Source organism: Mastomys coucha, unplaced genomic scaffold (genome assembly GCF_008632895.1).
Source record: "Mastomys coucha isolate ucsf_1 unplaced genomic scaffold, UCSF_Mcou_1 pScaffold21, whole genome shotgun sequence".
Taxonomy (NCBI): domain Eukaryota; kingdom Metazoa; phylum Chordata; class Mammalia; order Rodentia; family Muridae; genus Mastomys; species Mastomys coucha.
Genome location: NW_022196904.1, coordinates 35,878,747 through 35,896,602, shown reverse-complemented (window position 1 = coordinate 35,896,602; position 17,856 = coordinate 35,878,747). Strand labels below are relative to the sequence as shown.

Below are 17,856 nucleotides of genomic sequence, written 5' to 3'. Positions count from 1 at the left end.
AAGAAGAAGAAGAAGAAGAAGAAGAAGAAGAAGAAGAAGAAGAAGAAGAAGAAGAAAGGAGAAGGAGAGGAAGAAGAAGGAGGAGGAGGAGGAGAAGAAGAGGAAGAAGAAAAATGCTGGGGGTGGGAGTGGAGGATGGGCTGGGGAGGGCAAGTGCACTAGAGGAAGTGTGTAAGGGAAACACAGGAAAGCAAGGATAACAGTGAACAGAAGTAGCCTGGCGTGGTGGCACACGCCTTTAATCCCAGAACATGGGAGGCAGAGGAGATCTCTGAGTTCCAGGACAGCCAGGGTTACACAGAGAAACCCTTTCTCAGGAAACAAAACAAAACAAAACAAAACAAAACAAAACAGAAGTGAACAGAAATGTGAAGAAGGATGGGGAGTCAGGGGAGAAGGGGTTAAACATTTGGAAAGAGTTCAGGGCCATGAGTATGAGGGGTGTGCTAAGTGTCAGAGAAAATAGAGAAGGCAGGGCACAGGAGTGTCACCATGAGAGGGAGAGTAAGGGCTTAGGGGTGGCAGGACAGGAAAGTGGCCCTGGGTATGAGAGCAGAGCGGAGGTGAGTGTGTTCAGAGTATGCACGGAGAGAGCAGAGAGCAAGGGTGGCCAGGGGCTACAGGAGTATGTCTGGGTCTGGGAGCAGGAGAGGGAAGCAAAGTCCCATGTGTGTCTGCAGCATGGGTCCAGGGTGGCTAGAGAAATAAAGGGTGCAATAACCCCCCTCCCCCAGAAGCAAGTATGCAGAGAGCAAGCTAGCAAAGGCGGTGGCGCTTGAGGAAAAAAAAAAGAGAGAGAGAAAAAAAATGCAGCGTGTTGGGGAGCGGAGAGGGCCTCGCAGGCCGGAGGTGTGCAAGACAGCCAGGGGGCAAGCTTGTGCAAAAACTGCAGCCAGGGAGGGGAACAGGCGTGCAAGAGGCAGGGGGCTGGGCAGCTGAGTGTGCCAAGGAGAGGGGGAAGGCTGAGGGGCCTGGAGAGGTGAAAAGGGTTATTTGAGGGGCGCGAATGATGGAATTGGAGGGCACACCTTCCCAGGACCCCGTCAGGTCAGGCTCTGGGATGACCCTCTATGGCTCTGTCTGTCCCCCAACCCTCAGTCGGCCTTTCCCTCCTTCTTCGGTACCCCTTTGTCATTTTTTTCGAATCCCCCCTCTACTCCACTTGCAGTCTTGTGTCAGCTGCCCACCTCTTGCGAGGTGTCATTGTCTGGCCTGCATCCGGTCCATCTGGGGACCTCAGTCAGGCCTGGGGAGATGGGGCCCGGGCACAGTTTTAGCAGAGTCCCTGGCCCCCTGAGGGGAGAGGGGAGAGAATGATGGTCAGAGGGGTCAGAGGTCAAGAGGTCAGCGGGCTCAAGGGTCCTATGGACGGGCTGGTCCGTCCAGGCCAGCCATCACCTCTCCAGGAAAAATTTGAGAGCCCGGTCAATGTTCATACGGTGGCCCACCCTGGTCACGCCCAGGTCCACATAGTCCTCCTTGGTCAAGGCGGGCAGATGAGAGCCATCAATCTCGTGGTCCAGGAACTGGGCTCGGTGCTCTGACAAGCCCAGCCATTCCAGCCAATCGGCGACGTCAAACTTGGTCCAGAACCCTAAAGGCTTGGCGCCGAACGGCTTGTCCGGGGGCAGCGAGAGCAGGCGGGTGGGTGATAGGGAGCGAGAGGCCCCAGACAAGGCTCCTCCAAGACCCCCAGATATCCCGGGGTGTGGTGGCACAAAGACGGGAGCGAAGGGGTCAGCGGAGCCTCCTGCCCCTCCGGTCGGAGAGCTACGGATGTCGAAGAGGCCCGGGTAGAGGGGTCCTGAAGGCAGGATGGGCAAAGAAGAGGGCCTGGGCGCTGGGCTGACCTTGTGATCTGAGGCAGGCAGCAGCGAGGGGCTGGGTGCCCGGCGGAGCAGCGGAGGCCGCATCTCAAATTCCACACCCTGAAGGTGTCTGGTGGAAGCTGAGGCAGATGAGGCTGAAGGGGATGTAGCTCCTGGGGCTGCAGCTGTTGAAGAGGAGACCCCAGATCCGGTGGGGAGTGGTGGCAGAGGGGGTTTAGGCCAGTTCTGAAAGATGCTGCTGCTGGGTTTGGAGAGGAGAGAGGTCTGGGAGTCTTCGGAGAGCCTGGAATGTGACAAGGGGTGTAGGGTGGGGGGACAGGGGGAGGGAGAGGGTTTGGGAGGAAGTGTTGAGGGCAGGGGTGAAAAAGAGGCAGAAGTCATGATTCAGAGGGAGAGACACAAGGGTGGGGGCAGAGAGATGGAGAAGATGGTGGTAAGGGAGGGTCAGATGAATGTCGGGGGAGAAGTGAAGGGTGAGAAGAAGGACAGGGAGAGGGTGATAGCCAAGAGAGATGGAAGAAAAAGAACCATTAAGTGATAGCAATAACACCCGCCACCACTTGCTGCTGCTCATGTGTGTCAGGCATTGTTCTCAAGGCTTTCTGAATCACATCTCAATTTAATCCCCACAACAGCCCCGGTGGAAGGTTAGTTACTATGTTGATTGTCAAGAGCACAGAGAGCTTAAGAAACTTGCCTAAGGACACACAGCCAGGGAGTGGCAGAGCCCAGTTAGAAGTCACCAAAGTCTGAGCTCTTAACCACTATTCTATACTGCCTTTTTTTTTTTTTTTTTTTTTTTTTTTTTTTTTTTTTTGTTATGGTCAGTTATAGCAGAGTGGAAGACAGGGAGACAGAAACAAACAAAACAACAACAAATAGAGGGTGGGCATTCAAGGGGGAGAGAGATGGAAGGGGATGGGGACAGAGAACAGAGAGAGAGAGAGAGAGGTGAAGAGAGGGAGATGAAAGAGAGAAGAAACAAGGGGAGAAAAAGGTTCCCCTCATCCCTTGAGCTCCCTTCAGCATGGCCACACCACAGGGCCTTTGAACTAGCTGTTCCCACTGGGTGGCTCACTAGTCTCTTACACAGGTAGGCGACCTCATCCGAGATAACTGTAATCAGCCCAATCTCGGGTTGTTTTGTGTGGGTATCTGTACTTATTGTGCCTACTGTCTAGCTTGAGTTATTTCTCAGTGTTAGAGTCCCTGGCTAGAATGCCAGAGTCAGGGGAACTGGGTATCTAGCTCAGTGGTAGAGCCCCTGCTTGGAGTCCCCCCATCGAGGGGCTGGGGATGTAGCAGCTGGACCTTACTAAACTAGGAGCAAGATGGACTCTGGATCTGTCTCAGACTGTCAACTGTGGCCCCTCTTCTCCATAAAGGCACACTACTGTGTTCAACATCTAATCTATGCATATGGTGATTACATTCAGCACCCTTCCATCCACCCCTGAATAACATGAGTGAATTGTTTCATATCTCCAAGGCCTGCTAAATCCACAGGGAACAGAACCACAGTGCACTCTGTAGATAGAGAGGAAGAATTTCAAACTCCCCTCACTGGGCCTGAAACAATGGAGTGACTCCCCCAACCCTGCCCAGGCTAGCCATTGTTAGCATGGGTCATGACTTCACAGAGAGTACAACTAAGTGTTTGGGGAACTTTGGCACAGAGCCATATCTTCCCATCTAGTGGGTGCTAGGTTCTCCAAAGTTACTAGGCTAGGCTCTCCTACATCATGTTGGTAGCAAAGGCCCAATCCCTTTCTAGTAGGCACTATGTCCTCCCCTCCTGCTGGGGGGAGGGACAGTGTCATCTACTTGTTGCTCTAAAGTGCCACACACACCTTCAGTTATTCCTATTTTGTTGCTGTTGTTAATATTTTGTAGCTAGGCTTGGTGGAATAGGTCTATTGTTCCAGTTACTGGGGAAGTTGAGGCAGGAAGATTAGAATCTAAACCCAACTTGGGCTACAAGGCTCAAGGCCAGCCAAAGCAACTAGGTTAGGCCCTGACTCAAAACATAGTAAGGCTAGGGGTTGTAGCTCACTGGTTGAACCCCTGCCTACAACTTCCCAGTAAGGGCTGGGGTGTGATTCTATGGTAGAACCTCTGACTAGACTTCCCCCCTGAGGGGGTTGTGGCAGTGGCTCAGTGGTTGAGCCTGAAGTCCTAGGTTTGGTCTCCAGGACCAACAAAACCAAAATAAACACATGTAGCCATTCATCTTGGGCCATGGGTTATGGTGACCATGGAGCTGAAAGAGTGCTTCTTAGAGGTCCGATTCCTGCAAGACAGCCCAGTTTTTTTTTTTTTTTTTTTTTTTTTCTGTAACTTCGAGGCTCTAGGGGGACCTTGGGCTCCAGCACTTGCCATAGCCACCCACCAGTCACAGGCCTCTGCTCACCTCTGCCGCTGCAGGGAGGAGGTCCTCTCTGGGATGTAACTGGGTCCTCCGTGGTGGCTGTCTGTGCTGCCCCCGCTGCCTCCCCGAGCCCAAGGCAGAGCTCCTCCCGCAGTAGAGGACCCACCAAACTGCTGGAGCTTGGAGCTGAGTTCGCTGATGATGCTGGCTTTGACCGTGGCCAAGGCAGAGGCCTGAGGCTGGGACAGGGGCCCTGGCAGGGGTGGTGGTGGTGGTCCCGGACCCTCCTCCCACGGTAGTAGCTTCCGAGGCAGGGATGAGGCAGTGGGTAAAGGTACAGGCGGGACTTCTGGCTCAACCGCCACGGGACCCCCTGCCACACCTGCTGTTGAGGGTCCAGAGCAAGCACTCAAGGCCAGTAGCCCATCTGTTCCAGCTCCGGTCACAGAGACGGTGGGGCTGGTGGGGGTGACAGGATCTCGAAGTCCCCCACTAGGACCAGGTCTCAAATTTCCACTAGTTCCAAGCGCCCTGCCCCGGAGCTTAGAAGGAGTCATGAGCTGGGGGGGATATGGTGGGCCAGGAGTCCCAGTGCCCCCGAAGGCCTGGCCATCCAGGTAGGCAACGTAGGTGTCCAGGAGCTCCGTCCCGCTCACTACCCCGGCCCCGCCCCCAGCCACGCCCCCTGTGTTGCCTCCTCCTTCGGCGGACAAGCTGCTGAGTGTGGATGCGCTGCTGATGGTCTCCAGCGGATGATCGCTGCTGCTCCGACTGTCCACCTCCTCAATTCCAGAATCTGTGCCGGGTGGAGGGTCAGGGCCTGGCTGCGGTGCTGGGGGAGCTGGGGCTACCGGGGCCGGCGGGCCAGGAGCAGGAGGATCCCCAGGTGCTGCGGGAGCCCCCTGGGTCAACGTGGCCACTTCGCTGTCGTAAGAGGTCAGGCTGGATGCTGTGGAGTCCAAGGTGGGAGGGGCTGCGGCCACAGCCGGAGGTGGGGCTGCGGGTAAAGGGGTAGCGGGGGAGGGAGGGTCAGGCAGCGGGTGGGGAGGCCCGGGTGTGAGAGGCGACTCTGGCTTTTCGAAGCTATTGGAAAACTCCAGGGGTGGAGGCAGCGGCTCTGCAAACAAGAATTCGCCGTCGTCCACATCCACCGAAGGGGCTGGCGGTGGCAGGACCAGTAGCGGAAGGCCGTTCTCCTCGTTGCCTCGCGGGGAAGTGGGGGAGGTTGGCAAGACTCTGCGAGGGCTGGGAGGCGGGACCCCAGGCCCATCTTCAGTGGAGGACCCTCTCGTGCCAGCTGGCGGAGGCCGGGCCTGGCAATTCTCAAGGAATCGCACATGCAGAGGCAGCCGCTCAGGCTCCTCTGGGGGTGCGGTGCGCCAGGCCTTGCTCACCCCAGGGTGAGGAGTTGGGGGCTCCGGCCCCAGCTGCAGCAGGAGCGGCCCTACCCCCGGAGCCGTCGGGGGCAGACGGTGCAATAGGGAGCGGCGAGCTGCAGGTGGACTGGCGGTAAGGGCCTTTTCCTGACTCCCTAGACCTGCCCGGTACCCCAGCTCCCGGCGCGAGGGGTCCCCCCAGAGGCGCAACACTGGCTCGTGACGCGCATGTGGCGAATGGGGTGAATGGGGCGAGTGGTGGTGAAGGGTGGGCGGTGGGGCGTCGTAGCGTGGTGATGGAGGTCTCGGAGGCGGCTGAGGGGTGCCCCCACTCTCCGAGGACTCCTTCAAGGCCCGCTCCCGGGCGGCCAAGGCCAGCCCCAGAGGAGAGGCAGGATCCAAGGCTTTGCCGGTCAGCGGATGCACCAGGGGCCGCGGAGGGAGGAAGCTGGTGAAGGCGCTGCTGCTCCCGCTGCCCCCGTAGGCTCGGCTGCCCGCTGCGTAGGCCCCATAGCCCCCGCTGCTGCCCCCCGACTCCAGCCGGAGGTACGGCTCGGCGGAGAACATGCCTTCATCAATGGATTTAGAATGGCGCAGCCGGGGACCCGGGGGCGCCCCCGGGCCCAGCCCGCTGTCGCCTCCATCCTCATCTCCGGCGTCGGTGGACAGGAACAGCGTGGACCGCCGCCGGGCTTCGTTCTGCCAACCTCCCTCCCTCCGTGCTGCACCCACTAGGGCTGCTCCAAACTGGCTAGTGAAATCCAGGGTGGCCGGGCCACTGGGTGACGCGGGGGTGGGCACGGGCGACGGGGACGGCGGCACGGGGGATGTGGCAGGTGCAGGGCTAGGCGAGGATCCGCCGCCGCCCGCGCCGTCGGGCTGGGTGGGGGGCTCAGCCTCTGTGCTGCTTCCCTGGCTGCTGCGGCCGCTGCTACTGGTAGATGGGGCTTTGATGATGATGGTAGGGATAGGGATGGAATTTTTCTCCGACGGCCCGGCCGGAGGTGGTTCGGACCGAGGCAACGCCGGGGATGTTGGAGAGGACGCGGGAGGGAGGCTGCCCTTTTGGGGCTCGCCTTCCACTTTGGTCTGCTTGACCAGCGGGCCCTTGCGACCGCGGCCGGAGCGGGCTGGTACATACATAGCCGCACTGGCCGCCCTCGGGGGCAGTTGGAAGTAGCGCAGGGCGGGAGCCTGAGTAGGACCGCTGCTGCCTCCGCTGCTACTGTGGTGAGAAGGTGATGGGGCCCCCGAGGTCGGGCTGGGTCCTCCACCTCGCCAGCCTCGAAGGCTGGGCTGGGGTCCCAGGGCCAATCGAGGTGGGGGATCGTCGGGGGAACCTCCTGTCTCCATCTCCGGTGGGTGAGGAGGATGTGCATGGTGATGGTGGGGCTGGGGGGGTGGGGCGTGATGATGGTGGTGATGAGGTGGATGGTGGTGGGCAGGGGGTAGGGCGCTACTGTGATATAGGCTCTTCTCTCTGCCCCCACCACGGGTGTCAGGAGGAGATGGACCATCGAAAGATGAAGGGGAGGAGGCGGGAAGGGGACCCCCGGAACCGGGGTTAAAGGGCCCTCCCCGAGGAGAGGGAGTGAGGCGGCCGGAAGAGGAGGGGGCCGGAGGTGTGCTATAGGGCGGCTCTGGTGGGGATGTAGTGGGTGGTGGGGGTATGTCCTCTGACCCAGGGACTGAGAGGCTACGACTGAATTTCATGGCTGGGGGTGCTAGGTAAGGTCTGTCGTCTTCCGCGGCCCCTGTTGAGACACGTAAGACCAATAGAGGAATTAGGGACTGGCCCAGCTCCTTCTGCGTACAAGCTGTGCACTGCACAACAATAATCAGCAGAGGTGCAAGAGAAATTCAGTGGAATTTCATCCTCCGGCCAGGAGGGGGAGCCGTTTCCTAATTATTCAAAGATTTGAGCCCATCATAACGGTAACTTGGAGTGAGTTTAAAGCATGCTTGGGGGGGGGGGGAGGCTATTATTTTACACCGAGACGCCTAGGAAGCAGCTAGCTTCTCTCTCAACAAATATCTGCCTCCACTTATTACCCGTCTGCTACCAACAATCCTTCCTCCGGACACCAAAGACCCCGGTTTTCCAGATGAAGGTCACAAAGCTCAGAGACCTCCCACCCAGTCACGCAGGTGCGAAGCAAAGCTGGAATTCATCCAAACCCGACCTCCTCTAGCCAGGGTCGTATGTGGTGCCACAACACACTTCCAAACCCACACAGTTCCCTCTCGTGCTCCTGGGCTACGTTCCTTTCTGGGAGACATACCGATAGATTTCTGCCGGAGCATGAGGCCAGGTCCAGGAGGCAGGAAAGAAGGCCGGTCATAACTTGGCTGGGAGCGGTGGTGAGGATCAAAGCTCGACTTTGGGGCAGCAGTCGGAGGGAAATAGAAAAGAGAGCAAAGAGGGATCAGTCAGAGTTCTCCACACTCCGAAAGAAAGTTACTTTCTCCTCTGAGCTCTTTCATGGCAGAAACGAGGGAGAAGCTAGAAAGCAATTCCTGGGAGAATTCTCTGGGGAGGCAGTCAGGAGAAGGAAAAGAAAAGCAGGCAGCTGAGCGCTCCCACTAAAGCAGGTACCACCTGCAGGTCCTTTGACACTCTTCTGGCCTGTGGCGGCAGCCACCTCTCTGGCTTTCTGTTGCTTCCTCTCTCCTTCACTCCTTTCTGGTCTCTTTTTCCAGACTTGGCGGAATCTTTCAAAAAGAAATCAGGGCTGGAGCAATTGCTCAGTCAGTAGCATGCTTTGCCACACACACGAGAACGAGGACCCCAGTTCTGATTCCCAGCAGCTGCAGCCCATGCCAGACCTGAAGATGTATTTATGTGTGTGTGCTGGTCTGCACATGTCTCTGCTTATAGAGGCCAGAGGAAGGCATAAGAGGTAGAGTTGCATACATTGGGGGATGGCAGTGGGCTGCTGGGCTATGCAGGCCTGGAATCCAGACTCCCATCCTCAGGCTGACGCAACAAACCCTCTTAGCCATGGAGCCATCTTTCCAGCCCCAGTTTCAACTCATTAAAGAAAAAAAAATTGTCTGTCCGGTCATCGATCCATTGTTCTATCAATTCATCATTTGTACCTGTTCACCATTCCATCTGTCTGTCTGATCCTGTGTCTACCATTCCATCCATCCATCATTCCACACAGCCATCCTTCCACCCATCTGACCATCCACCCATTGTTCCACCATCCCCATCATTCTATCCATCCATCATCCCATCCATCTATCTTCCATCCACCATTCTATCTGTCTGGCTATACATCTGTTATTCCATCTGTCCATCATTCTGTTTATCATCTTCTTCCACCCTCCATTCCTTCTGTCTGTCATTCCATCCATCACACTGGTTGTGTTTGAATCCAGAGTGATGGTAACTCCATACAGGACATAGAAGTGTGGACTATTCTAGAGGGCAGTGGTAGTCTGAGGAATTCAAGGCTTTCCTGGGTCTCAGGAGCCCTGTCACTGCACTGGTCTACCTGGCTTAGAACTGTCTAGTCCTGTGTTTGTCTCATTCATTCCACTGACAAGGACTGCTCCACAAGGAATGGATGTTCTGGCTGTATGAAAGGCAGGCTATAAGTATATTAGAGTAGAACATGGAGTCCAGTGTAGTGACTTAACACCTGTCATCCCAGAACTGGAGAAGCTGAGGCGGGAGGATTACCATGAGTTCCAGACTAGCCTGGTCTACAAGTGAGTTCAAGGAAGTGTCAGCTACTGAATGAGACTCTGTCTCAGAAAAATAACAAAACATGCAAGAAAAAAAAAAATCCAACCCTAGAAAGACAGAGACACCATGGAGGGTGCTGTTCACGGGTCCCAAGTAAGACAGAGACAGTTTAAATGCCTGTTATCCCATTAGAGCAGCAAAGAGTATGAGAGTCAGGGAATAGGCTCCTCAACAGGGATCAAGCTGATGGGGGAGGGGCCATGGTGATGGGGGAGGGGCTGTGGTGATGGGGGAGGAGCCGTGGTGATGGGGGAGGGGCTGTGGTGATGGAGTAGAAACCATGGTGATGGGGAAGGGGCCATGGTGATGGGGGAGGGGCTGTGGTGGTGGAGGAGGGGCATGTGATGGAGGGGAGGCCATGGTAATGGAGGAGGAGCTTTGGCGATGGGGGAAGGGGAAACATGTTGATGGGGGTGGGGTCAGGTCAGCAGGAGACAGGAAGTGGTAAAAGGAAGGGGCGAGGGTCACAGCTGAAAGATTAGTGTGAAAGAAGTTGTGTCAGAGTGTCTGGAACTGAGGTAATGAGAATGACAGAGAAGGGTCCTAGGGAGAAGAGAGGTTTTGAGGGGAGCCCGGCACTAATTGCAGACTAAGGGAAAACACTCTGATTTGGAAAAGCTCAGATCAAAAAACTGGGTGAGGGGCTGGGGAGTTGGCTCAGTGGGTAAATTCTGCAAGTATGAGGTCCCGAGTTCAAGTTCCCAGAACCTACAGAAAAATCCAGGCCTGGCTGCCCATGCCTGTAATACTAGCATTGGTGCATGTGTGGCGAGGGGAAGAGGCAGAGTCCTAGTGCTTGACAGACAGCTAATTTAGACAAAACTGAGCTGTGCTTCAGTGACACTGTCTCACGGGGACAAGATGGTGGTGGAAGGAGGAGAACACCTGTCTTGGTCTGGTTTCAGAATGTGTCACACCTGAGTGCCCCACAATCATACATGATGTCACACAACACCTGTCATAAACCACGTATGGCACACACCATACATTACACACACACACACACATACACCACACATGACATACATATCACACACACCACATGTCTATGATTTTGAGAGACTTCAACAAACAAGGTGGTTGGCACCTGAGGATCAACACCAAAGGCTGCTCCCTGCTTTCCACAGGCACACGCACGTATGTGCATATACACTCAAGTGCACATGAACATACACATGTAAGAGATGGGTGAAATGAGAGCTGAGGCTGTCAGATGACAGTTTGGGACCCATGCAGTTCAGAAGTGGATGTGAAGGGTCAGACTCTGAGGAGAGTGCTGGGCTGAGAGCAGAGGGTGCTGGCACAGGCGTGCGAAGAAGACTGCCAGTTTGTTGAGAGCCCTATTCGACTGGAGCTGACCTTATTTGACCCTCCTCAGTGCTGCCAGCTTCAAACCAATTATACAGAGTAGGAAACAGGCTGGGGATGAGGTAGCATAGTTCAGATCCACATAGGAGAGAAACAAGGATTTGAATACACAGTCCACTGCAAGACCTGTATGCCCTTGTGATTCCCGTCCTCATTTTCTCCTTCCTTTCTTTGTCCTAGATTCTCTCTCTTCCTGCCTCCCTCCTCTCTTCCCTCTGTTCTTCATCCCTTTCTTTGTCTTTCCCTCCCTTTTCTGCCTCCTCTTTTTCTTTCTTTCATTTTAAATAAATACATTAATACTCTGTACTTGTGTGTCAGGATGGCACAGCAGATAACCAATAATGGAGGCACTTCCGACACCTAGAGAAACCAAGAATGGGCAGGAAGGGAGGTCTGGAGCCTGTAGGGCACTCCATCCGCCAGAGAAGTGGCCTCTAGACTGGCAACTCCAGGGTGGAGTGTGTGGTCCTGAGGGAGTAAATGATACCTCCATCCCCCAATGCAATGGGAAACTTGGCCCTTTCTCCCTTGAATTTATAGGCATCAGCTCTGCTAGTCTCAGTGAGTTTGGTGGCTGCACCACCCACAGAAATCATGGAGATTTCCCGACCCCCATCTCAGCGGCTCATTTCTACAAATAGTCCCCATGCTGCTGTGGACTCTGCAGCTAGAGCACTTAGGTGCCGCAGCTCAGTCTCTCTGTAATGCACTGGCCAAAAGGCACTGATACTGCTGTAGCAACAAATCTCTTTTATCCTTTGGTTGTCTGAGACAGGCTCAGCCTAGGTTGGTCCTTAAAACTCATGAAAATCCTCCTGCCTCAGTCCCTGAAGGGCTTAGATTATAGGTGTGAGTCACCACTTCTGACTTCAAAATTAAAAATTATTTTGAATGTTGGGGATGTAGTCCTTACACCACTTACTTAACAGCCACCAGTGAGGGGCTGAGGGCGTGGCTCAGTGGTAGAGCACCAGCCTAGAATCCCCCAGTGAGGGGCTGGGGGCATGGCTCAGTGGTAGAGCACCTGCCTAGAACCTAGAATTCTTCAGTGAGGAGCTGTGTGTGTGTGTGTGTGTGTGTGTGTGTGTGTGTGTCTTAGCAGAGAGTCAATGCCTAGAATCCCCCAGGGAGGGAAGAGAAGTGTGACTGAGCGATACAGCTTCTGGCTAGGCCAGTGGTTCTCGTGGTTCTCAATCTTCCTGATGCCATTCCTCACGTTGTTGTGATCTCTCCCCCCACCTATAAAATTATTTTCATTGCTACTTCATAGCTATAATCTTGCTACCATTATGAATTGTCATGTAAATATCTGATATGCAGGATAGTTGATAATGGGACCCCTGTGAGAAGGGTTATGACCCACATGCTGAGAACTGCTTAGACCCTCCTCAGTGAGGGGTAGGAGTAGAGCTCCTGCCTAGAACCCCCCAGTGAAGGAGCTGAAGGCATGTCACTGTGGTAAAAAGCATGAGACCCTATATTTTGGGTGTTTTAGTGGGACTGGCTCTTGTGCGTATCACAGCTTGTCTTTATAAGCATTGCTCCGTACTTGACCTATGGAAGAAGAAGGCTGAGATGCAGTAGGCATAGTTCTGAGGAAGCTCAAACCAATCCATCAAACAGATCCTGGGCTTCCCAGGAGCCAGGGTCTGACCCTCAGAGTAAGTGCTGCTTGGCCAGCAGGCTGTGGGTGTGGCAGTCAGAGGGCAGAGGCTAAGGGAGATGCCAGGCAGTGGGTCACCTCCAGAGGTGACAGCTGGTGGGCAGAATATCATGCTCAGTTCTGATGTGCATGTGTTGGTGTCAAAGGACCAAACTCATGGGGCAGACAGGGCCAGCAGGGCCCTCCTTACCAGAGGAGCCCAGGCTGGGCTTGGGCCTTTCCTGAGTTTCATTTCCATATCTGTAAATGAGCTAACCACTGCTGCATACCTCACAAGAAGATACTAAGACAGGGATGAGCTAATCTGTGTGGAACACAGTATCGGGAATATGTCGAATACTTGAGACAGATCATGTTTTTGCCTGTGGGAAAGGGCAGATGGAAAGGGCACACAGGCCTTGTTCACTGTGTGTGTGTGTGTGGGGGGGGGTCAGAGGCCGGCATTAGGTGTCCTTTTTAATCACTTTCAACTGTATTTTAAGAAAGAATGTGTGTATGTCTGTGTGTCTGTGTATGGGACTGTGCATGTGGGCTGTTCTGTGCCCTAGGAGGACAGAGGAGGGACTTGGAATCTCTCTCTGGAGCTTGAGCTATACGCAGTTGTCAGCAGCCCAACATGGGTTCTGGGAACTGAAACCCAGTCTTCTGCAAAGGCAGTGTGTGCTCGTAACTGCTGAGCTGGGTCTCCAATCCAAGCATCAATGTCTGAATAGCATCTAATGTTTTTTGAGCATCTAGGATCATGTTGGGGTCTATAACTTTACATTACATTACATTTCGTGTGAAGACAAGGTCTCCTTATGTAGCTCACTCAGACTGATCTCAAACTCACAGCACCTCTCCTAGCTCAGGTCCCCAGGATCTGGAATGGGAGTCATGGACCTTCACGCCACATCCCTGCAGCATCATTTTGTCTTATGTGAGTGAGATCCCTAAGGTGGGAGGGGAAGAGGGGGGGATGAGACTTGACATGGGAAGCAGAGGTGTCAAGAATGGAGGGGGAGCCAGTGGCGGTGGCACACACCAATAATCCCAGTACTCTGGAGGCAGAGGCAGGTGGATCTGAGTTCAAGGCCAGCCTGGTCTATAGAGTGAGTTCCAGGGCAGACAGGGCTACACAGAGAAACCCTGTCATAAAACAAACAAATAATCAAACAGAATGGAGGGAGAGAAGATGAAAGAGAGAGAGACAAAGAGAGGCGGGGGAGGTCCTCAGAATGGGGAGGAAGAAAGACTAGAGCTCAGAGATGTAGAAAGCGTTTGGGAGTCTTGTCTCAGTTTCCTTCCCACACCAGGTTACCTACCTCAGTGGCAAAGAATCCTTTGGGTCGGTGCTTGCCCAGGGATGCGAGGCCACCAGGCCCAGGACTCTCACTTGCGCTGATGGTTTGCTGAGCTGCAGCCAAGATCTCATCCAGTTTGTCTGTGGGGCAGTGAGAATGGTCAGAGACAGTGAAAGTGAAAGTTGCCTTGCATCAAGATAGAGACCTGGTTGCCCTGGGGTAAGATACAGAGCTCACGTGGTCCTATCTTTGTCTCTGTGTGGAGACACCAGCCCAGCAGGCACAGCCCTGGGATGACAAAGCACAGGAGAGTAGGTGGCACAGTGATGGTATGTAGTGCCCGGGGTTTCGGGGCCCTGAGTGCTGAGCTCACGGGTGTAGGAGGAGGGCAGAAATGCATGCAGCATCCCCAGAGGCTGTACGGTGTGGGGACTGGGGCATTGGGGAGCCATGCTGTGGCTTCTTACTGAGTGCCATCTGATACACAGTCCGCTTTTTCTCCATGCTGGGCACTGCTGCAGGCTGTTGCTCGTATTCTGTGGGCAAAGGGGAAGGATGAAGCTCAAGGGTACTCCTGCAGAGGGCATGGCCAGCAGGTGTGGACCAGCAGGTGTAGCCAGCGCGAGGTGGGGGCGAGTGAGGGGCCGGGGTCGAGGGAAGGGTAAATCCGCCGCTGGGGTTGGGAGACTGGGACCCTCCCACCAGACCTGAACCCACTCACCAATTTTCTTCTTCCAGGGGGAGACTAGCCCAGGGGTAGACAGCAGAGGAGCCAAGAGTTAGGACATCAGGGGGACGTGAGGGACCCCCTCTTTGGAATACCCACCTCCCTAGGGACCCCGGGGTGTGGAATAGTCAGTCACCTGCCCAAGTGGCCCCAGGTCAGGGGGAAATGAGACCCGCCCCAGGTCATGAGAATCTGCCTGCAAGGAGCAGCTAACCTTCCTCTGTGGGTTGAAGGAGTCAGTAGGAGGAGGGGGAGGGTCCAGCAGGAGGGGAGGGGCCAGTAGAAAGAGGAGGAGGGGACAAAAGGAGAGAGGCCCATAATAGAAGGACACATAGACCTCCAGAGACCCAGGACAGAGAAACAGAGATACAAGAGGGCAGAGAGGAGACTCTTAAAAACTTCCCAGTGACACACACAGGCAGGCCATGGAATCTGGCCCAAGGACATGGGGGAGGGGCGGGACAGGAGGAGGACAAGGACCCCTCGTGACTAACAACACTGACAAAGTCAAGGGTGGTCCAGCCCCTTGCCCCTGGCCGCCCCTGGCCCTCGGCAGGCTGGCCCCACAGGCTCACCCATTTCCTCCAGCTCTGAGGTCATAGACTTGGAACGCAGGGAGATGGCTGGGGGCGGGAGCCGCTTAGCCTGCTGGGATGCTGGAAAGGCGGGGTGGGTGGGAGGTGTCAGTGTTGCAGGGAGGAGACCCCTCGACACCCACTCCTTTCACTGTGCTTCCAGAACTCTGCGAACAGCACCCCAGCATGCTGAGCCCTCTCTGCCTCAGTTTCTCCCCAGAAAGGTTCTGAACAGGCAGGCCTCGAGGGGAAAGGAGGGCCTTGTGGGAGTTTGAAAAGTAGCCCTAAGAGTCTTAATTTGGCAGCAGTGGGATACCCAGGCCTGGCTCTACAGATGGCTGGGGAAGCTCCTTTATTTTAAGACCAAGTCTCCTGTAGCCTAGGCTAGCTCAAACTTACTAAGTCGCTCGGGGTGATCTTGGACTTCTTATCCTCCTGCCTCTACCTAGATGGTAGGGTTGCAGGTGTGCACCAAAATGCCCTTAGTTCTCGGGATGGAACCCAGGCTCTCTGTGTGCTAGGCCAGTGCTCTACGGTCTGAGCTAAGGCCATAGCAGTGAAGAAGTCAGTACCTTTCTTGTGGACAGCCTCGTCCATGTCCGGGTGTCTGGTCACCATCACCACCTTGACCATCAGTGTGTTGCCTCCCTGTCGGATCATGTTGACCACCTGACGGTGGCCAACCTTCACTACATTCTGTCCGTTCACCTGGGTCATAAAGGAAGGATAGAAGCCTTTTAGCTTTAGAGTCCCCGACCATGACCTGCCACCCCACCCTCTCCCCTCCGTGGCTCTCTGGAATCCCCACATCCCCCAGGACTGGGCTAGCCTGTGCACACCCAGTCACCTCCACACCCTTCATGTCCTTGTACTGCATATATTGGGGGACAATTCTGTGATGCTTTTTAAAAGGTTTGTCTTTAGGTACACTTATACTCTGTAGCCCAGGCTGGCCTGAACTCACTAGGTAGCCCTGGCTGGTCTTGAACTAGTGGTGGCAGCAGTGGTCCTGGGATGACTACCTGGAATGACAGGTATGAGCCCCCACACCCAGCATGAGCACCTTTCAGGGATCTAGGAAGAGTTGCTGGAGAGGTGTGGGTGATCCCACAGACTGAATGGGGTGAATGGGCCACCAGAAATGGCACACAGCTTGTGGACTTAGGGGTTGTTAACAGGGGCCCCAGGAGGACAGTGTGGCCAGGGCTCACCTCGATGAGGAAATCTCCCATTCGTAGTCCAGCCCGCCATGCCACGCCACCCTCGTCCACAGACTCGAGGTACTGCAGCGCCGGGAAGGCCGGGGTGGGGGTGAATTCCTCGATGGGGGTCTGCGCTGCAGACGGGGAGGAGCCGGCGGGGTCGGAGGGGAGGGGGTGGAGAGGCCGAGCAGGGGATGGGGCTCAGACCCAAGTCACAGAGGACTCACTGGAGCTGAGGGACCAGCACCCCAGGGTGGGGCAATAGGTGGGCTTAAGGGTGTGTGGAGGGATCCCTTCTCTTTTTCCATCCTCCCTATCCAGGCCCTGCTTTTTGGGTCAGAGGATCTCCCATCCCCTCCCTGGCCAGCACTCACCCTTGGCCCCCCGGAGCACGAACCCGAACCCCTCACTGTCCTTCTTCTGCAGTAAGACTGTCTTCTCCTTGATGATGTAATCACTGGCAGGAGGCAGGAGGGGGGTGGGGGTGGAGAAGGGCTCATGAGGCACAGAGTTGGTGCTCCACCCCATCACGGGGCACCCCAGCCTCTGCTTAGAGACCATTCACTGCAGTTCCTCACCCCATCCAGTCTGTACTTATGCTCAAGACACCCCCTCAAAGCCCGGGGTGCTCTTGTTTCCGCCCACTCTTTCCTCATTCATCCTTCCGTGAATCCATCCACCCATCCATTCAGCAGAGCTGTTACTGAGCCCACGGTGCACCAGGCACCCAGTTGGGTGGGCAGAAGAGGCTCTGAATTACCACAGCCCTGCTTGAGGTCCTGGCTGGCAGCTTCCTGCCTGTGACCTTGAACCTATGACTTTAACCTTTTGTGCTTCAGTTTCCAAGTCCGTCATAGGGGCCTGCCTAATGACACTGTAGGGGAGGTCAGAACACCACACACTACAGTGCCAGTTTGTGGCACTACACACGCAGGGTTTAGTAGCACAGAGCCCACCCCATGTCCCTAGGCCAAGGTGTTCAGTCAAGAGAGCAGATGTGCTAACACATCTCATTCCTTTACTCCAGGAACACTCCAGAGGACCAAAGCCAACCAAAAGAATGCTTGCATCACTCTGTCCAGTATGACAACTGCTAGTTGCACATGACTATTTTTACCAACATTAATCAGGATTACATTTAAAGTGTCAGTTCCTTGGTTATGATGGCCACACTATGTTCCTAATGACAGTGCTGACACAGAACATTCCTGTCACTTATAGAAAGTTCCGGTGGACTGTGCTGACTGCTGCATCCCTTTATAAGACTCAAGTTATAAGTCACACATGGTGTCACACACCAGTGACCAGTCCTGATGATGCAAGCCTGTTATCCCAGCTACTGGAGGGGGTGCTGAGGAAGTATGTTCAAAAGTTCAAGATTAGCCTGAGCAACTAAGGGATGCTCTGTCTCAAAATAACATAAGAGAGCTAGGGATGTAGCTCAACAGTAAAGCTCTTGTCTAGAGACCCAGTGAGGGGCTGGGGGCGTGGCTCAGTGGTAGAGCACCTGCCTAGAATCCCCCAGTGAGGGGCTGAGGGGCATGGCTCAGTGGTAGAGCATCTGCCTAGAATCCCCCAGTGAGGGGCTGAGGGCGTGGCTCAGTGGTAGAGCATCTACCTAGAATCCCCCAGTGAGGGGCTGAGGGCGTGGCTCAGTGGTAGAGCATCTGCCTAGAATCCCCCAGTGAGGGGCTGGGGGCGTGGCTCAGTG

General features: G+C 55.1%; 1 protein-coding gene across 4 annotated transcripts in view; it reads right to left on the bottom strand.

Moving 5' to 3' along the window:
* Positions 1-795: 795 nt before the first annotated feature.
* The window catches only part of Shank1 (SH3 and multiple ankyrin repeat domains 1), a 48,123-nt gene continuing 31,062 nt past the window's right edge, over positions 796-17,856 (bottom strand). Inside the window, exons 15-25 of one of the 4 annotated variants that reach the window (XM_031386375.1) lie at positions 16,520-16,602; positions 16,155-16,279; positions 15,516-15,651; positions 14,944-15,024; positions 14,363-14,386; positions 14,109-14,177; positions 13,663-13,781; positions 7,856-7,952; positions 4,240-7,327; positions 2,527-2,607; positions 2,003-2,112 (exon numbers count right to left, since the gene is read on the bottom strand). In XM_031386375.1, coding sequence (XP_031242235.1) covers positions 2,562-2,607; positions 4,240-7,327; positions 7,856-7,952; positions 13,663-13,781; positions 14,109-14,177; positions 14,363-14,386; positions 14,944-15,024; positions 15,516-15,651; positions 16,155-16,279; positions 16,520-16,602 — 3,868 coding nt within the window. In that variant the 3' untranslated portion in view covers positions 2,003-2,112; positions 2,527-2,561. Of the gene's footprint in view, positions 2,113-2,526; positions 2,608-4,239; positions 7,328-7,855; positions 7,953-13,662; positions 13,782-14,108; positions 14,178-14,362; positions 14,387-14,943; positions 15,025-15,515; positions 15,652-16,154; positions 16,280-16,519; positions 16,603-17,856 lie in introns of all 4 variants that reach the window. The other 3 variants (XM_031386372.1, XM_031386373.1, XM_031386374.1) reach the window with 3 other exon arrangements.